The sequence below is a fragment of the Podarcis raffonei genome, chromosome 12 (assembly GCF_027172205.1).
Source record: "Podarcis raffonei isolate rPodRaf1 chromosome 12, rPodRaf1.pri, whole genome shotgun sequence".
Taxonomy (NCBI): domain Eukaryota; kingdom Metazoa; phylum Chordata; class Lepidosauria; order Squamata; family Lacertidae; genus Podarcis; species Podarcis raffonei.
Window position 1 is genome coordinate 21,267,401 of NC_070613.1, and position 16,719 is coordinate 21,284,119.

At 43.6% G+C, this 16,719-nt stretch overlaps 1 protein-coding gene across 2 annotated transcripts in view; it reads right to left on the bottom strand.

The window, feature by feature from the left end:
- The window catches only part of MYO3A (myosin IIIA), a 115,122-nt gene that overhangs the window by 43,527 nt on the left and 54,876 nt on the right, over positions 1–16,719 (bottom strand). For both annotated transcript variants that reach the window (XM_053410099.1, XM_053410098.1), the window contains exons 17-22: positions 14,330–14,456; positions 11,948–12,158; positions 10,047–10,194; positions 4,551–4,704; positions 2,879–2,967; positions 1,872–2,001 (exon numbers count right to left, since the gene is read on the bottom strand). In XM_053410099.1, coding sequence (XP_053266074.1) covers positions 1,872–2,001; positions 2,879–2,967; positions 4,551–4,704; positions 10,047–10,194; positions 11,948–12,158; positions 14,330–14,456 — 859 coding nt within the window. The remainder of the gene's footprint in view (positions 1–1,871; positions 2,002–2,878; positions 2,968–4,550; positions 4,705–10,046; positions 10,195–11,947; positions 12,159–14,329; positions 14,457–16,719) is intronic.

Genomic DNA, 16,719 nt, shown 5'->3' on the forward strand with positions numbered 1-16,719 from the left:
TTGCTCCAAGATTTTTTAAAACCCTTGACTATGAAAAATTCTAATCCCAAATGCCTTCTATAAAGCGACTTCCTCATTACAATTCCAGAAGTGGCTTCAATTATGCAGAATTTAAATATAAATTAATCTTGCAGTTGGGTACTTGGGGGGGGGAAACAAACCATATACACTTGTGGGAAAACTAATTATGTGCTGGCTGCTGAAATAATTGACAAATAGTGCATAAGCATAATTTGCATTTTTCATATTCTCATGCCATATTTGAGGTGAGCAGTGACAAATATGACCAGAATGGCTGACCAGCATTGCCGGCAGCTTCCTTTCAGCTCCGTCCCCGGGGCCGCAGCCGATTGGTTGGTGGTGCAGGTCACCTGGATGACGCCACAGCCTTAGGGGACAGCCCAGGGGTCAGAGCCATGGTTGGCGTGACCCCCTGGGTCAGGGGAGCCAGCGATGGGTCACAAAAGCCGCCCACGTCATGACTGGTGAGTGGTCACTGCTGGTTTACTTATATATGTGGTTGGTGGATAATAAACATGAACCAAGCACTATGCATCCTTGGGGGGGTGGCAGAGGGTGCAACTGGAGCCTGAGAGAATGTCAAATGTAAAGGGAAAGAAGGTATCTTTTTTCATATGTGGTACCACATATGGTCCTGTAAGACTGCAAAAGCCTTCTGGGAAATGATCCACAATGAATTGAAAATAATGTTGAAAACAACCTTTGTTAAAAAAACTAGAAGCTTTTCTTATAGGTATACTTGGAGACGAGGTGCCGAAAGACCAGAATAAACTATTTATGTATCCAACCACGGCTGCCCAAATGATATATGCCCAAAACTGGAAAGAGGCTTTGGCCCCCAAAAGAGACCATTGGCAGTTAACATTGATAGAATTCACAGAGATGGCGAAACCTACTGGAAGATTATGAGATCAAGACAATAGACTTTTTGTAACAGAATGCAGGAAACTGAATACATGAAAACAAATTGGAAACAATTAAAAACTCTAGCAGGATTGATATAAACAAAAGCAGTAAGAAATTTATAGGAATTATAAAGGATAAATTTGTAAAAAGGATAAATTTGGATTTGCAGTAAGAAAATAAGAAACTGTAGAAGGGGAGGGAGGGAAGTCGCAGTAAATATTTTTGATTTGTGTAGATTTATATTCATTGTTGAATATTGCAAAATGGAAAAAATATAACAAAATAAAAGAATGTCAAAAGAAGAGTTCATATTTTTTCTTTCGAGTCCTTCCTTTATTATACTACAGCCAATTTCCCCTGCAACATAGTGCTGCGCAGGAGTAGGGGCATAGAGTTGCACCTTACATTTTCTTTACTGGACGTTAAGCAAATAAATCGTTCCCCCATGACTTTTTAGCTCAGCTGCTTTGCACACAAGAGGTCAAAGGCTGAACTCTTCACATCTCCAAGTAGGTATGCCAGAGACACCTGCTATAAACCCTGGAGAGTGGCTGCCAGTCAGTGTAGACAATAGCAAGCTATATGGACCAATTATCTGACTCAGTGTGAGGAAGCTTTCTTGGTTTCTAGTCTCTGAAACCCATGGAAGTGCAACAGCTGAGGCACAGGGGTTCTGCAGCAGGCCGAACTGTGTGGAAAGAGTTCCCAGAGGGTAGGACATGTGGAAGGACGGCTTGTAGGGAATGTTTCCTGGATGAGGGCAACACATCCGCTGCGTAGCCTTCATTCTGCTGCTCTTTTCCTGTGGCGCTCAGTAACATGGCAAATGCCTGCTTCCCTCCATGGTAAGGTGGAAGATGCTAGCCCAGTTGTGAACTCAAAGGCAGGCAGCACCTAACACTGGACCTGTTAAAGGGTAACATTAGTACTGTAAGACACATTACCTGTTTTTGTAAGAGGGTGGATTACCAGTTGCCGAGTCAAATAGTTTTCTGAGGATCGCAAGAGCAGTACAATGTCAGCTGGTAAGGTGTCTCGATTTTTGTTCAAGAACCCACTTGCGTTATATAGAACCTTAAAAAAAAAAAAAAGGACGGCAAAAGTTATACAGCAAATTTCCTTACGTTGACCAATACTTCCATGTAGGCCTACTGGTTCCAATATCAAAACATTCATTAAAAGCTACAAAGTGGTAACAATCTACAGCAGTGGTGGTAGTGTGGAGATGCTGAGCTGTTCTCCTGACACCGTTCTTGCTGCTTACCTGTATGGGGCTGTGAACAGGGTGGTGGCATGGTCAAAACTGGACCTCTACCACCCACCTAACACTCCTGCCAATGTGCTCATGTGCTGCTGACATTCGCACCGGCCTGCCTCATCCCAGTGCTGCTCAGGTATGCTGCAGTGATGCTGGTGTTAGGAGGGCACGTCTGCCTCACCACATGCTTGGCTACTGGTGACGTATAAACTGGGCCTCAGGCTGTAATCAGAAAGCTGAATCACTTGCTACCTCACCCACCAAGTGATCAGCATACTTCTGATCCCTAAAAACCTAACATGCCTACAATGGGTCTGTCAGTGAGTGAGGCGCTGCTTCAGGTAGTTTCCAAATTTGTATTCCATTCCTTTGTTTTTACAGTTGCATTGCTTATGCATGCCTTAAACAGCAAAAAGGATGCCATGACTGTTTGTTTTTGGGCTGTGATACTGGAGGATTTCTCTCCCAGCAAAACTTTTTTCCATTTATTGGGAAGAATATAAATGATTATTCTCAACCAATAACATTTAATTATCTGAAGTCTCATGTCCTCATGTGCCAGAAAGTAAACAAGTATCATGATATATTATTGAAATTATGCAATTTGACAGTGTTCTATAACCTGCTTTGGAAGAATTCTGCTTTGATAAGTAGCCTAAAAATTATTTTTATAAACCAAACAAATAATTTTACCTTCCCTGCATAATGGTAAATCCCAAACGTCAAGTCTATTCTTTTTGGTCTCCAGAAATATTTTGATTTCAGGTTGTCTTCAAATTTTTCTGTAAGGGAAACACACAGGTTTTATTCTAAGGGAATAACATACCGTATTTTTCGCTCTATAAGACGCACCAGACCACAAGACGCACCTAGTTTTTGGAGGAGGAAAACAAGAAAAAAAATATTCTGAATCTCAGAAGCCAGAACAGCAAGCGGGATCGCTGTGCAATGAAAGCAGCAATCCCTCTTGCTGTTCTGGCTTCTGGGATAGCTGCGCAGCCTGCATTCGCTCCATAAGACGCACACACATTTCCCCTTACTTTTTAGGAGGGAAAAAGTGAGTCTTATAGAGCAAAAAATACGGTAAATGCACTTATGCCCATGGTTGGTTTCCACCACCTATTCCTTCTCCATCTGCAAATGAGTGGGCATGTGCAGATGCTTCCATAAAAACTTCTAATGCCATTTTGGTGGTTTCTTCTCAATTGATGTCATACAAATGGCCAACTGGTGGTGATGGGCATAAGACGATTAACTGCAGAGTCTAAAATTACCTGGCTGCACTACTGCATGTAACTCACCCCTGCTGTAGACAACACTGAGCTAGTTAGTCTGAAGGTGTCTTTCAGTAAAAGGCAGCTTCCTATGCGTGCTCTTCCCAAAGGTACAATAATAATAATGAATAATAATAAATTTTTATTTATACCCAGCCCTCCCAGGCCGAGACCGGGCTCAGGGCGGCTAACACTGAATATAAATACAGTAAGGTAAAGGTAAAGGTACCCCTGCCCATACGGGCCAGTCGTGACCGACTCTAGGGTTGCGCGCTCATCTCGCTCAAGAGGCCAGGAGCTGGCGCCGTCCGAAGACACTTCTGGGTCATGTGGCCAGCGTGACAAAGCTGCAACTGGCGAGACAGCACCAGTGCCGCACATGGAAACGCTGTTTACCTTCCCGCTATAAAGCGATACCTGTTTATCTACTTGCACTTAGGGGTGCTTTCGAACTGCTAGGTGGGCAGGAGCTGGGACTGAACAACGGGAGCTCACCCCGCCGCGGGGATTTGAACCGCCGACCTTACGATCAGCAAGTCCTAGGCACTGAGGTTTTACCCACAGCGCCACCCGCGTCCCTATAAATACAGTAAAAACATTCAAAACAAAAACACAAACAAAAAAACCCCAAAACACACACACAAAAACAGTTGATTAAAACATAAGTTAGAATACAGTTTAAAATGCAGCCTCGTTTTAGTGGTAGCCTATAGATCAAAGCCATAAGGAGAGAAAACGTCAAACATTCTCCGGGGCCAACTATTCATACTTGTGCTACATGGATTTTTCCCAGCGAGGGAAAATTTATATACAAATCCCATATAAGGGGTTCCAAATAAATAAATAAATAAATAAATAAATAAATAAATAAATAAATAAATAAATGAGACACAGAATTGCCACTGGCACCCTTTGGTCTATTCTGATTGGCAGTGGTTGTCCAGAGGTTGAGACTGAAGTTTTCCCCGCCCCTAGTTGGAGCTAGCAGGGATTGAACCTGGAACCCTTTGACAACGGAATATGTAAACACAAGGAAATGCTCTTTAACTTGGACTGTTAATACCTTTAAGTACAAGCTGCAAATGGCTTACCCACAAGCGTCTGATCAGTGGCGCGAGGAAACCGGCTTTCCTCATCAAGCAAGGACAATAATCCCATTGGTTTTTGCAGGAACATATCTAACAGGGGCCTGTTGTCTTCATACTCAATAACTCGTGCATCAACGCCTTCGTACAGGTATTCATTCTGCAACAGAGGACAAAATGTGCTTTGCTGAGCAACACTGCAAAGTGCTCATGTAAATGAAGAACACAGAAGGGAGTCGGTGCTTTTAGCACCCCCATCCCCGGAAATAAATCTGTTCTGCAGCAAATCTTTCATCCTTAGTTTGGGGAAAACTAAAGCCCCTGTTTCCTGTCAAAGGCATTTTTATGACCCAAAATCTCCACACTAAGTATTTTTAAACCTACAGACATGATTCTAAGATGACTAAAACATCGCCATGATCCTCACATGCACCAGAACAAACACTTCTGTGTCGTGCTGATAAAAGGTGTTCCTAAAATAGTCAATTCTTGTGAAAAGTAGACAGGTTGACAGGGTTGAAAATGCAGGGGTGTGTGGGATATTAAACCACTATTTATGAGTTCTCAGTCAGCTTTTGTATGACGAAAGCACAGTGTCCCCACTGATGTGACATACTGACAGGAAATGGCCACCACGCAATAACCTCCCATCTTCATTAAGTCTCTAGATTCTCCATCAAGATTACCAAAAGCAGCATCAGTGAGCACTAAAGGTGTAGGTGAGGTTAATACCTGCCTCTTACAGTAAAGCTGTAGAGGAGTACATTGAGTGGGAGCTGGTTTATGTGATTTGTGGTGGCTGGTGATTCCCCAGCGTTTTCTCAATGGGCTGAAATTGGCGTTTTTGCTCCAATTAGCAGGATAAGTGCCAATTTTCATTATATTTTAGCAATATATTCTATCTTGTTGGGTTTTTTTTTTTTGTAAACCTCTTTGGAAACTTTGTTGAAGGGTGAGTGGTTAATTAGAATTATAGAATTGTAGAGTTGAAAGGGACTGCTAGGGTCATCTGGTCCAACCCTCTGCAATGCAGGAATCTGCTTGAATGTATGACTCAGATTAAGAGTCTCCTGCTTTCCCAACTGAACTATGGGTGGTATCTCCACCTCTTTATATATATAAATGCAAATATGTGATAGGTTGTCATAGCCACTATGATTTGTCCAGTTAGCATTGCACACATAGGAGCTGTTACATTAAGTGACCAGTGCAAAAGCAGCTACAGCAAATAGCTTGTATCCGAGCCATTCAGGTTAATAGTCTCCTTCTCTTGGTTATAATGATATGCGTTACGTGGGTTAAGTGCATTTTACAAATATTCTGCCTCTAAAGCAAAAGACACATTAAGCAGCAGAGTAGCCATCTGGAAACCACTTATTCAAAGTGCAGTTAAAGGAGTTATTTTAGATTATAGCGTATTCCAAAGGGACAAGCCTATTTATTACCTTATTTGGCACTGTAAAAGCCTACTCTTCCAGGTGAGAGCTGTTTTTTCCTCACTTATTCTTGTGGTATGAAACTGGGAAGAGTTTTTACTAAGCCACCCTTGAAATGGCAGGATGCATGCTATGAAGTGGGGGAGGGGTGGAGGGAAAGAATAACATCTCTCCTTCTTCCGCTATAAAGGGAGACTTCTGGGGAGTAGAAAAGGTACCCTTTATATGGCAATTAAGCTGCACTTTGGTTCAGAGCAGAGAGCAAGCTCCGAATCTACAGCACAGTGGAGGAAATTTTCAGGTAGGCAGTAAAGAGGTCCTTTCCTTCCTCTTCTTCCTCCACAAACCCTCTCCCAATGCTCTCCAAGTCTCCTGATTTAGGCTGCTAAGAGCTCGTATTAAGAGTCTGGGGATATCTAAACTTAGGGTTCTTCCAGATGACCCTTTTAAAGCATTCATCCTGGCTTGCTTGCACAAAGCTTGTGGGAAGAATGTAAGCAGGACCAGAGCTCAACAACTGAGATGCTTGACATATAGCAATTGTTCCATGACAAGCATCCATCCTGATTTGCTTGATGAACTTCTCATTTGTTCACCCTACGTGTTCCAGTGCATTCCACTGCCATTTTCCTAACCGCAAAAAAGTCAATTTCTTTGCAAAAGCGGATTTCTTGTGCTGCGGCAACAGAGTGCTTTAATCCACTTCGATGGCACAAACCCAGCTTGCCCCGGTATGCTCTTGAATTCCTCCCACAAAATACTGACAGTCTGGGGGGCAGCATAATAAAAAAAGGAGTTTACTAGATCGAGGCTTATAGTCATCAGTTTCTGTAACATTTGCTCTTTTCCTTGACTGGGGAATCTTTTCCTAAACAAATACCCCACTGCCATTTTAAACTGTTAAATATTCATTTTTCACCCTTTTAATAAGCTCCTGAAGTCTGTTCACTGACCCTTCAAGTTCATTAGCATTTTGGTAATTGCACTATCTCATTTGGCATCCGTCTTAAAAAATCAGATTAAACTGTACAGTCAGACTAACCCCCCCACCTTTTGAATTGCAATAAATTTCAAAACTGAAATAAAAGCAAATTGTCATTTCCCTCTCCCACAGAATATTCATGGTTAATATGCTTGTTGGCAAATGATTATAAAAGTTCCAGGTTTTTAAAGAGCTGCTCTGTATGATATTTACTTTAAAAAAAAATATTCTGCTGCTGAACCATAAATTACACAGTACACCTTATTCCTCATGAAAACAACATAGCATTTGCACCAAACCTATTATCACTGTGTTCTGTTGCCTGGATACTGTAAATGGGAAGCCTAATGTAGTTTTAGACGGACATTTAAATTGCAGAAAGCAATCATACAGTTCTGCATAGAATGTATTATAAACAAAGCATTTTACAGTCTTTGGTTGTTCGTTGGCTCTCCAACAGAAGTTGTAGGTAACTTCTCCTAGATAAAATTGGGTATGGGTTCAAAATTACCAGGCTCACTTTCACCACACCCACCCACAACCTTTTAGCCTTTGCGTTAAATGCTCTTTTTACATGTAGAATGACCTTATCCTTAAAAATTAGCGGGATAGACAAAAGAAAGTACTTCATGCACCAAATCAGGTACTCCCTTAAAGAGGAAATGTATTGCAGTGAGACCTGGAAAACCGACACCCTGTGTTGTGGGTGGGTACGATTGGTCAGCCACAACACCCGATTGGTAGGTACAAAGCTGGGTACAATCTGGCCAATGGGACACAGTCCAAACAGTTCGAGGGACCTATTTATGCCCATGCAAATGACCCAGAGCTTCCGCTTTCGGCACGTGCATTCGGAACACCCGCCCACCTCTCCCTACTTTTAGGGCTTTGCACTTGACCTTGCTATGCCGTCGTGTTGTCTGTCATTGGGACAGGGGCAGGGCAGGAATTTTCCCCACTTGGCTGATTGGCTCTTGCCATTTGGGTTTTGCCTGCCATGTAGCAAATCGTCACAACTTGTAAGGTTGCGGATAGGCTCTGGTTCAGGTGATAGGGATAGGAGAACACTCTCGCCATCCCTATGTGAAGGGTATTCCATTAAAGGAATCCAGGGACTCAATGGTTTGGTCAACCCCTGAGAGGGGGTTGTGCCTGTGCCTGAGTCCAGGGGGACATTTGGGTGGTGGAGGTAACCCGTTCCCAGCTTTCCACTTATCCAGGTGTTCACCCTTGGCTGACCTAAGCTGGAACCCTGGGTCAGCGCTACCTGCATGGCAGGGAGCTAGTCGAACCAGAGCCTATGCAACCATTCACTTTCTGTAACCAATAAAGTTGTGGCCTAAATTCTGCCAAAAACCAAAACCAAAATTTTGAGTCAAGTGTGAATTTATTTAGGGGGGAGGTTTCTGGGTCTGAACACGCAAATAGTTAAACTATGAAATTCACTCTCAGAAGTAGCAGTGGCCACCAACTTGGGTGGCTTTGAAAGAGGATTAGACAAATTTGGTAACGGTAAAGCTATCCATAGTTACAAGCCACAGTGACTTCCTCATACTTCTATTGCTGGAGGTTGCAAGCCTGTGAATTCCAGCTGTTGGGAATCGCAGGTGGAGAGAGTGGGGCTGCCCTTGGTTTCTGGTCAGTGGCTTCCCCTGAGCAACTGGTTGGCCACTGTGAGAAGAGGATGCTGGGTAAAAGAAAGGCATTTCGTTATTATGTCCTTAAATGGGACAGGGGTGGCGCTGTGGGTTAAACCACAGAGCCTAGGACTTGCCAATCAAAAGGTTGGCGGTTCGAATCCCCGCGACGGGGTGAGCTCCCGTTGCTTGGTCCCTGCTCCTGCCAACCGAGCAGATCGAAAGCATGTCAAAGTGCAAGTAGATAAATGCCGTATTTTTCGCTCTATAACACGCACCCGACCATAACACGCACGTAGTTTTTAGAGGAGGAAAATCCGCAGGCATGCCACCCGTAGGCATTTCCTCCATAACACGCACAGACATTTCCCCTTACTTTCTAGGAGGAAAAAAGTGAGTGTTATGGTGCAAAAAATACGGTAGGTACTGCTCCAGCGGGAAGGTAAACGGCTTTTCCGTGCGCTGCTCTGGTTCGCCAGAAGCGGCTTAGTCATGCTGGCCACATGACCTGGTAGCTGTACGCCGGCTCCCTCAGCCAATAAAGCGAGATGAGCGCCGCAACCCCAGAGTCGTCCGTGACTGGACCTAATGGTCAGGGGTCCCTTTACCTTTACCTATGTCCTTAAACACCTCCCAAGCAGGGGAGGTAAAGAGACTGAAAAGGTCTGCTTGGTCACACTTGTCAGCCCTGCTTCCACCAGAGAGTCTTGCACCTTGGGGGGCCTGACATGTGTTGCACATGCATCGTCGGGAGGAGGCTGAGTGCAGTGCGGCTTCCTCTCTTGCGCTCAGGAGGAGCCAGCCACGGAACTGTGCCTCGCTTGACTCCGCCCTCAGCCTCCTCTGCCACCTCAACACTGAGGGGCCCCAGCCCTCTGCCAGCCAATATGGAGGGGAGTAAAAGACACCTCCACCTCTAGGAGTTGGCATGCCTAGCCTCCACCATATTCCTTGGGTTGCCATACATTCAGAATGTGTGAGAAGGAGTCCTATACACATAGATTAGTACGCTCGTTAAGCATGGGGCTGAGGGATGCATTAGCTGAGAGGCGCTCTCCCTGTCGGTGTGCAAAAGGTGTTGATTCAAACACTTGAGGCGGCATTCAACCAGTTTTACTTGAAGTTAGACCGAGTGAAGTTAATGGACCTAACGTAGTCATGTCCATTGATTTTGATGGGTGAACTCTGAGTAAAACATAAGCTGACGGGGAGTCCTACCTCTGTGTTTGCCTTTAGCAAATGCATCTTTTTTTCTCCTTGTTTTTTTGAGTGGCCCAATAATTCAATAGGCAATTTGATGCTGTCATTTCAGTGTTGTCTTTATGCGATTTTAAAAACTGACCAACTCTTTTGGTTTTGTACGATGCTTTGAGCTGGTTTTTTTTTTTAAAGCAACATAAAACACTTAAAATAAACACAACACAGACACACAAATTATAGCACCCACCTGCTCCCATGCAAAGACATGTTGGTTGAAGTAGAACTGGATCTGCTCATTGGCAATGTTGATGCAGAGCTGTTCAAACGAATTCTTTTTGAAGTTTTCAAAACCAAAGATGTCAAGAATCCCAATGTTCAGCCCTTCGTCATTTCCGCTGAAATGTACAGAATTTGCACATTAGATTCTCCAGCGCCGTTTGGTTATTTCACATCAGCTTCAACCCTGCAGCTACTTCAAAAACATAACTATTACATGTCTGGTTTAACACGGTTGGGAGTCAGCAACTGGGCAGGATCTCCTCTAGTTTGAGATTCTGACAGAGTCTAATGTGCTGTGTGCCAAGGAGAGACAGCCAGAGACCAAATGTCTAACTACAAGCCCTTTATTTCTGAATGTAAGAGTGGCCACAAGATCAGCCAGTCCTTGCTCCTGGGCAAAAAGTGTTCATACAAGGCACAAGTATTTGCATATCCCGTGGGTTAATTTGCATTGCAAATCTGAATTTACAAAGGCATCTTACTCTACAGCAATGTATCCCGGCTGAATCAGGACAAAAGCCCCTTGCTTAAAATATATGTAAGAGATTGGCAGCAACACTTACAATTAAACAAGGTATTTAAAGAAGATAAAAAAAGGATTCAGCTATACTTTATCTAGATTCCAAAGTGAAATCATTGAAGATAATACAAAACTCCTAAGGAAAGCATGTAAGTTACTATTAGAGTGGGAAACTAAAGACGAGGAAGTCAAAAGTGTGATGATAAAGTGGGCACAAGACCTGGGACACAATATACAAATGGGAGATTGGGAAAAATTATGGAAATCTAATTTAAAATTTACTGATTGCATATTGTTAAAAGATAATTATACGAAGATGATGTATAGATGGTATATTACACCTGTAACAATGGCAAAAATGTATAAAACAGGCTCTAAAAAATGTTGGAAGTGTAAAGAAAAAGAGGGTATGTTTTTACATATGTGGTGGAATTGTAAAATAATCAAGAAATATTGGGAAATGATATATAATGAAATGAAAAAGATGTTTAAAATAACCTTTGTTAAAAGCCCAGAAGCCTTTTTATTAGCCATTATAGGTTAAGACCTTGCTGAAAGGTGAAAACTAGTCCAGGGTCTGCTGCTACATTACATTGATTTGGTCCATTTTCTGCAAGGTGGAGAGGAAGGAGCACATCTGTTTGTGCACTATGCAAATGTTATCACTAACCAGGCAAATGTCTGAACCTAAGATAGCAAGCTGTAGTGAATTCTCAGGGCAGGTTTATCATGAATGGCACATGAAGGCAGATTGAAACTGCTTTCACTGCAGCTGCTGCAACACACAAAATAGCACTGCATGGATCACTCTGATCACACTGTCAGTTTTCACACCTTTGGCAGCAGCTGCCAGAAACACCAGCTGACAGCCAATCCACATGGTGAGCTCTTCTTTTCACCCTGCTGCAGGCATAAGCTACCACACACAGAAGCCATGGCCAGTGCATATCACAGGCTCCTTGCAATGTGTAAATCAGACCTTATGCTTGCATACTGGAATGAAGAAAGGAAGAGGTGAGGCTTCTATATGCATGGAGTGGTGGAGTGAGCCCAAACTGTGAATTTAAACCTAAGGGAGGGATAAGGCAAGGGATGTGGCTAAAAGAGACATGTTTGTGCTGCTGAGAAGAACAACTACAAATAAACTGTTCACTCTTGTTCTTGCTTCGTTTGCAAGGGCTTAGAATAGAATATCTTAAAAGTTGAGTTTAGGAATAGCTAGTGAAATTGGTACTGTATTCCATTTGAAATTTCTGGTCTGGGTGACTGGGGTCGCGGGACATTCCAGATACTATGCATTTCACATTGAACAAGGTTCTGTTCCTTACAAGAGAGGAAAAAACCCTTACCTTAAAAATGTACCTGGCTTGAGCAGCGCATTGATGCGGTTGACTATCCAACTAAAGAGACGCCCGTACAAGGCTTTGGCTGTGGCGTCTCTTACATCAAAAGCTTTTTCCATCGTGTTGGGCCGTATAATAGTTTCCCCTCGGGCCACCACACAATGAGAGGTCAGAGCTTCTTGCAGTTCATCTGCCTGTATACACAGCAAAGATGCGGCTGGAAAATGGAGGAATGGTGTCACATCCATAATGTATCAAGCATTTCTTAATTTTATATGTAAAAGCTCCTTACAACAGGTGAGGGGGACCCCTGGACCACAGACTGGATACCACATGCATTTCATTAAGCACCCTGGGTCCCCTTCTGCCCATCAACTGTACAGTGGGAAGTAGCTGAGAAGGAAAAGGGCTTTGATGTTGTGCAAAATATGAATACTGCAGCTCCTTGCTCTGCAAGAAGATCAAAGCAGAGGGGGAAATACACCAGCAAAGAGGTAGACGTGTGTTCCTTACAAATATACATAAGGAATCTATGCGTTTTGCAACTGTGTATTTGTAATTTTCACAATGCAATTGCATTTGGCTGTTTGAGGCTTTAAATAAGGCAGGGCTTGAATTCACCTGTGCTTTTCATTATTTGCATTCTTCTGTAAGGGCTGTTGAGTTCTTTTGGCTTCATGCGATCTGGGCTGATAAAGGGTGCTGTAGAGGGTCCCTGCCAGTTTTATAGCCTTGTCCTCATGATATCACTTCCCAATGGCTATATCTTCCTTTATCCATGATCACTGAAACTGGGGTGGCCTGACCCATGTCCCTCCTTCCCCAAATGCTTCTCAAACACATTGTGCAAACAACAACAGCACACGACAAAATCAGCCCCAACTAATCATCCCACAGGGACATGGGTGGTGCTGTGGTCTAAACCACTGAGCCTAGGGTTTGCCGATCAGAAGGTTGGCAGTTCGAATCCCTGTGACAGGGTGAGCTCCCATTGTTCAGTCCCAGCTCCTGCCAACCTAGCAGTTCAAAAGCACGTCAAGTGCAAGTAGATAAATAGGTACCACTCTGGCAGGAAGGTATAGGCATTTCCATGTGCTGCTCTGGTTCGCCAGAAGCAGCTTAGTCATGCTGGACACATGACCTGAAAGCTGTCTGCGGACAAATGCTGGCTCCCTCAGCCTATAGAGCAAGATGAGCGCGCAACCCCAGAGTTGTCCACTACTGGACCTAATGGCATCATCCCAGAAGGCACCTGACAGAACTGGGAACCATGTTACTAAAGTCCACAGAGCTCACCAAGTTACTATCATGCCAGAGCGCATCTACTCCCCCACTGTCTCACACCAAGGGAGGACCAGCCTTCTGTCAGTTACAGACTCTCACTCTGAAGGCATCTGGTGTCTTTCTTTGTTGTACAGGCTCTCACCCTGTGCAGGAAACCAGACATGCACCTTAGGCCCTCCCGCTATCTAACCTCCTCCAGGTTCGTGAGGGTAGAAGGGGGTAGTGTTCTCACTGTTGGGACTCCTGAAGAGATGAAACTCTATGGTGTCACCCCTGTTGTGTAGGCTCTACCAGCAGGGCTTCTATGCTCCCTGACCCAGCAAGGAGCTGGTGCAAGAGGCTGCAAGATTGAGTGCAGCTTCTCTCTGGACTATGGAGCAGGCAGGGGGTCCCATTCCTTACCACACTTACCAGGGACCTCAGCTGTCCCCAAAGCAAAAAACTAATCACCCAGATGCTCAGGTACTCAGCCTCAGGAAAGATCTTCTCCAGTCCCCCAGTGCTACAGCTATTCATCTCAGGAAATAATCTCAAGGTTGAGGGTCACAGGAGGAAAGTCCCTGCTCAAACTCTAGACCAGTGTTTTCCAAACTTGGGTCTCCAGCTGTTTTTGGACTTCATTTCCTATAATCCCTGACCATTGGTCCTGCTTAGCTAGGGATGGTGGGAGTTGTAGGCCAAAAACAGCTGGAGACCCAAGTTTGGGAATCACTGGTCTAGGCTTTCTAAAAATTCATGTGGCCTGTTGTGGGAGACACTGAGCTTAGCTCAGTTGGTAGAGCATAAGACTCTTAATCTCAGGCTCATGGGTTCAAGCCCCACGTTGGACAAAAGATTTATGTATTGCAGGGGGTTGGACTAGATGACCCTCACGGTCCCTTCCAACTCTACAGTTTTATGATTCTATGAAAAAACAAGCCATCCCAGCCCCACTAGCTGCTTTAAAAACATGTGATGTTTGTTAAGAGCCTGGGCCCAGGCTGTGTAGAGCTTTTCAAGCAATGAGGTAAGATTTCTGCAATATGCAGATAAGTCTGGAGCTCATAATTATGGAGACAGTTCGCAAAAGGCATTTAATTATTATAAAAAGGAAAGAAAACTCACAGTTCTCCAGAGGCGTTGGATTGGAAATGATGCTCTTGTCAATCATGTACTCGGTTACTACGGAAGAAAATTCGATGTTGCCCACGTTTAAAATGGCAGCAAGGATGCTGTATACGCTCCCCAGTTCCTGAAAGACAGATGCACAAAAACATCCCAATTCATAGCCTTATAATTGACACCCCAGGCAACAATCACAGCATTTCATTTCTTCATTTTCATATCCAACTTGCATTTAGAGAACCAGCGTTTTACCAGGGGCTGCACCCTCTTCAATTTGCTTTAACTTTACAGTGCAGCTTGAATGTTTTTTTTTTAAAAAAGGTACGGCATGGAGGTTATAATCGCTAAAAGAGTAAGAATAGTTCTATTAAATACTCAATGGGTATGTTTTTCTGGATCTTCCCCCCCCCCAGGTCTTTTCTTCTAAACATTTTTCTGATTCTTAAAATCTTAGGGTTAAGGAAACAAACAAACAAACAAACAAAAGACCTACTACCCATAGACTTGTGTTTTGATTCTTTTTCTTTTGAAGAAATAATCACCCACTATGTCTATTTGTAAATTATTCTGATAAATGGAATAAAATGATTATATTGACTACTGATTATACCGACTTCTGTCATTACACTGTGTTACATGTATTGCAGCTAACATCTTTTGTACCCTTTCCTGATTTCTTGTAATGCGTGATTACTTTTATTCCCAACAGCCCTTTTCCTGCATCGTGTGTGTGTGTGTTGCCATGTAACCTTCAGTTTGATTTTAAAGGAGCAAAGGAATATATAGGCTATGTGTTTACAGCACAGGGACCTGCCACTCTGTTAAAAAGGGAGAGATTTTCTGAAATGCTTAGGGGGTTGTTTTGACCATACTGCAATCAAGTTCTGCCCCAGAGCCTTTCTAAACATAGCAGAATCTGGAGGAAACAGAAGTCAAAAGAAGACATTTCTGGGGCTTCACTTCTTAACGCACTCCCATGTAATTTCCCCCCATCCTGTGCACCCAGAAAAGCAGAATGCTGTCAATGGAGAGTCAAAACTTGCTGTGTGTGTGGCTATAGCTCAGAATTCCCTCCTAAGGGAGCACAAATTAGACAAGCCAGTCTCTTCTGTTTGGAAACAGGGTACACTGAAACCTAGAAAGAAGACGTTATAGCTCATCCCACTTGTGTGTGCTTCAAGCGCTAATTTTGCCTGATGAAAAGCTTGTTGAAATTACAGTCTTTTGTACTAGCTGGTCCGAAAAAGCCAAAGCTGACATTGAACACGATTTCATGGCAGTGTTCACAAATCACAGTAAGGCATTAACTATGCACAAGCAAATTGGACAGGAGTTGCTCCTCCTACTCACGCCGGGACAAAAGAAACCACAAATCCCTAGATTAGCTGCACATATTGCTGCATGCCACCCCAAACTCTGAGCAGTGCAAGATTCTGGGGGTTTCAGATGCTTACGAAGGGTTTGTGTTTCCTTTTGGGAATGAGGCAAAGCAGAGACTGTGGTGTCTTTATGATATAAGGTTTATTTACACACATATACAACCTGAGCCTTTGATGGAGGGGTTCACAGCATCAACACCAAAAGAGGGTCTTGCTTCTTCCCATAGCCACAGCCTTGGATTCTAGCAGAAATCAGGCCTGGCACTCTCTCTGCCTTTCCAGACTTCTATTGCATCCAGTTTCTAGCTCATATCACTCAACTCTCTGTTTTGTCTTTCCAAACAACAGACAGCTGAGGGAGGGAGGCCTACCCATTTGGCTTCTGGCACAGAGTCACCCTTTTTGTTCCCTTAACAAACCATACTTAGTGGGCATTACCAGGCTGGCTTGGGTATTCCAGCAATTGAATCCATGCTGGATCCAGGAATTAGAAGGGAAGCTCTATCTGTGTGCCCCCCCCCCCAACTCATAGTAATATGAGCTAGGAATTGTAGTTTGTTTTGCTACCAAGCAACCGTGCTCCATAGTCAACTGATTATGGTTTGTGCAGACTCACAACTTAAAGCCACCACCAGCTGCCACCTTTGGGGAAGTACTCTAGAATGGGGTGGTCAACCTTTTCTGGACTCACTCTTTGGCTAGAAACTGAGGGCTAGAATCTTAGACATACAGACCCTCCTCCTCAGCTAATCCATGCAGATCAGCTGAGAAGGGGGTGTTACATACCCTCCAACATTTCTCCAATGAAAATAGAGACGTCTCATTCCCTACTGATAATTTTACTATTTATACCCCACGCATCTTGCTGGGTTGCCCCAGCTACTCTGGGTGGCTTCCAACGTATATAAAAATGTAATAAAATATTAAACATTTTAAAAACTTCCCTATACATACCCTCCCACATTTCTCAAATGAAAATAGGGACATCCTACCATACCCTCCAACATTTCT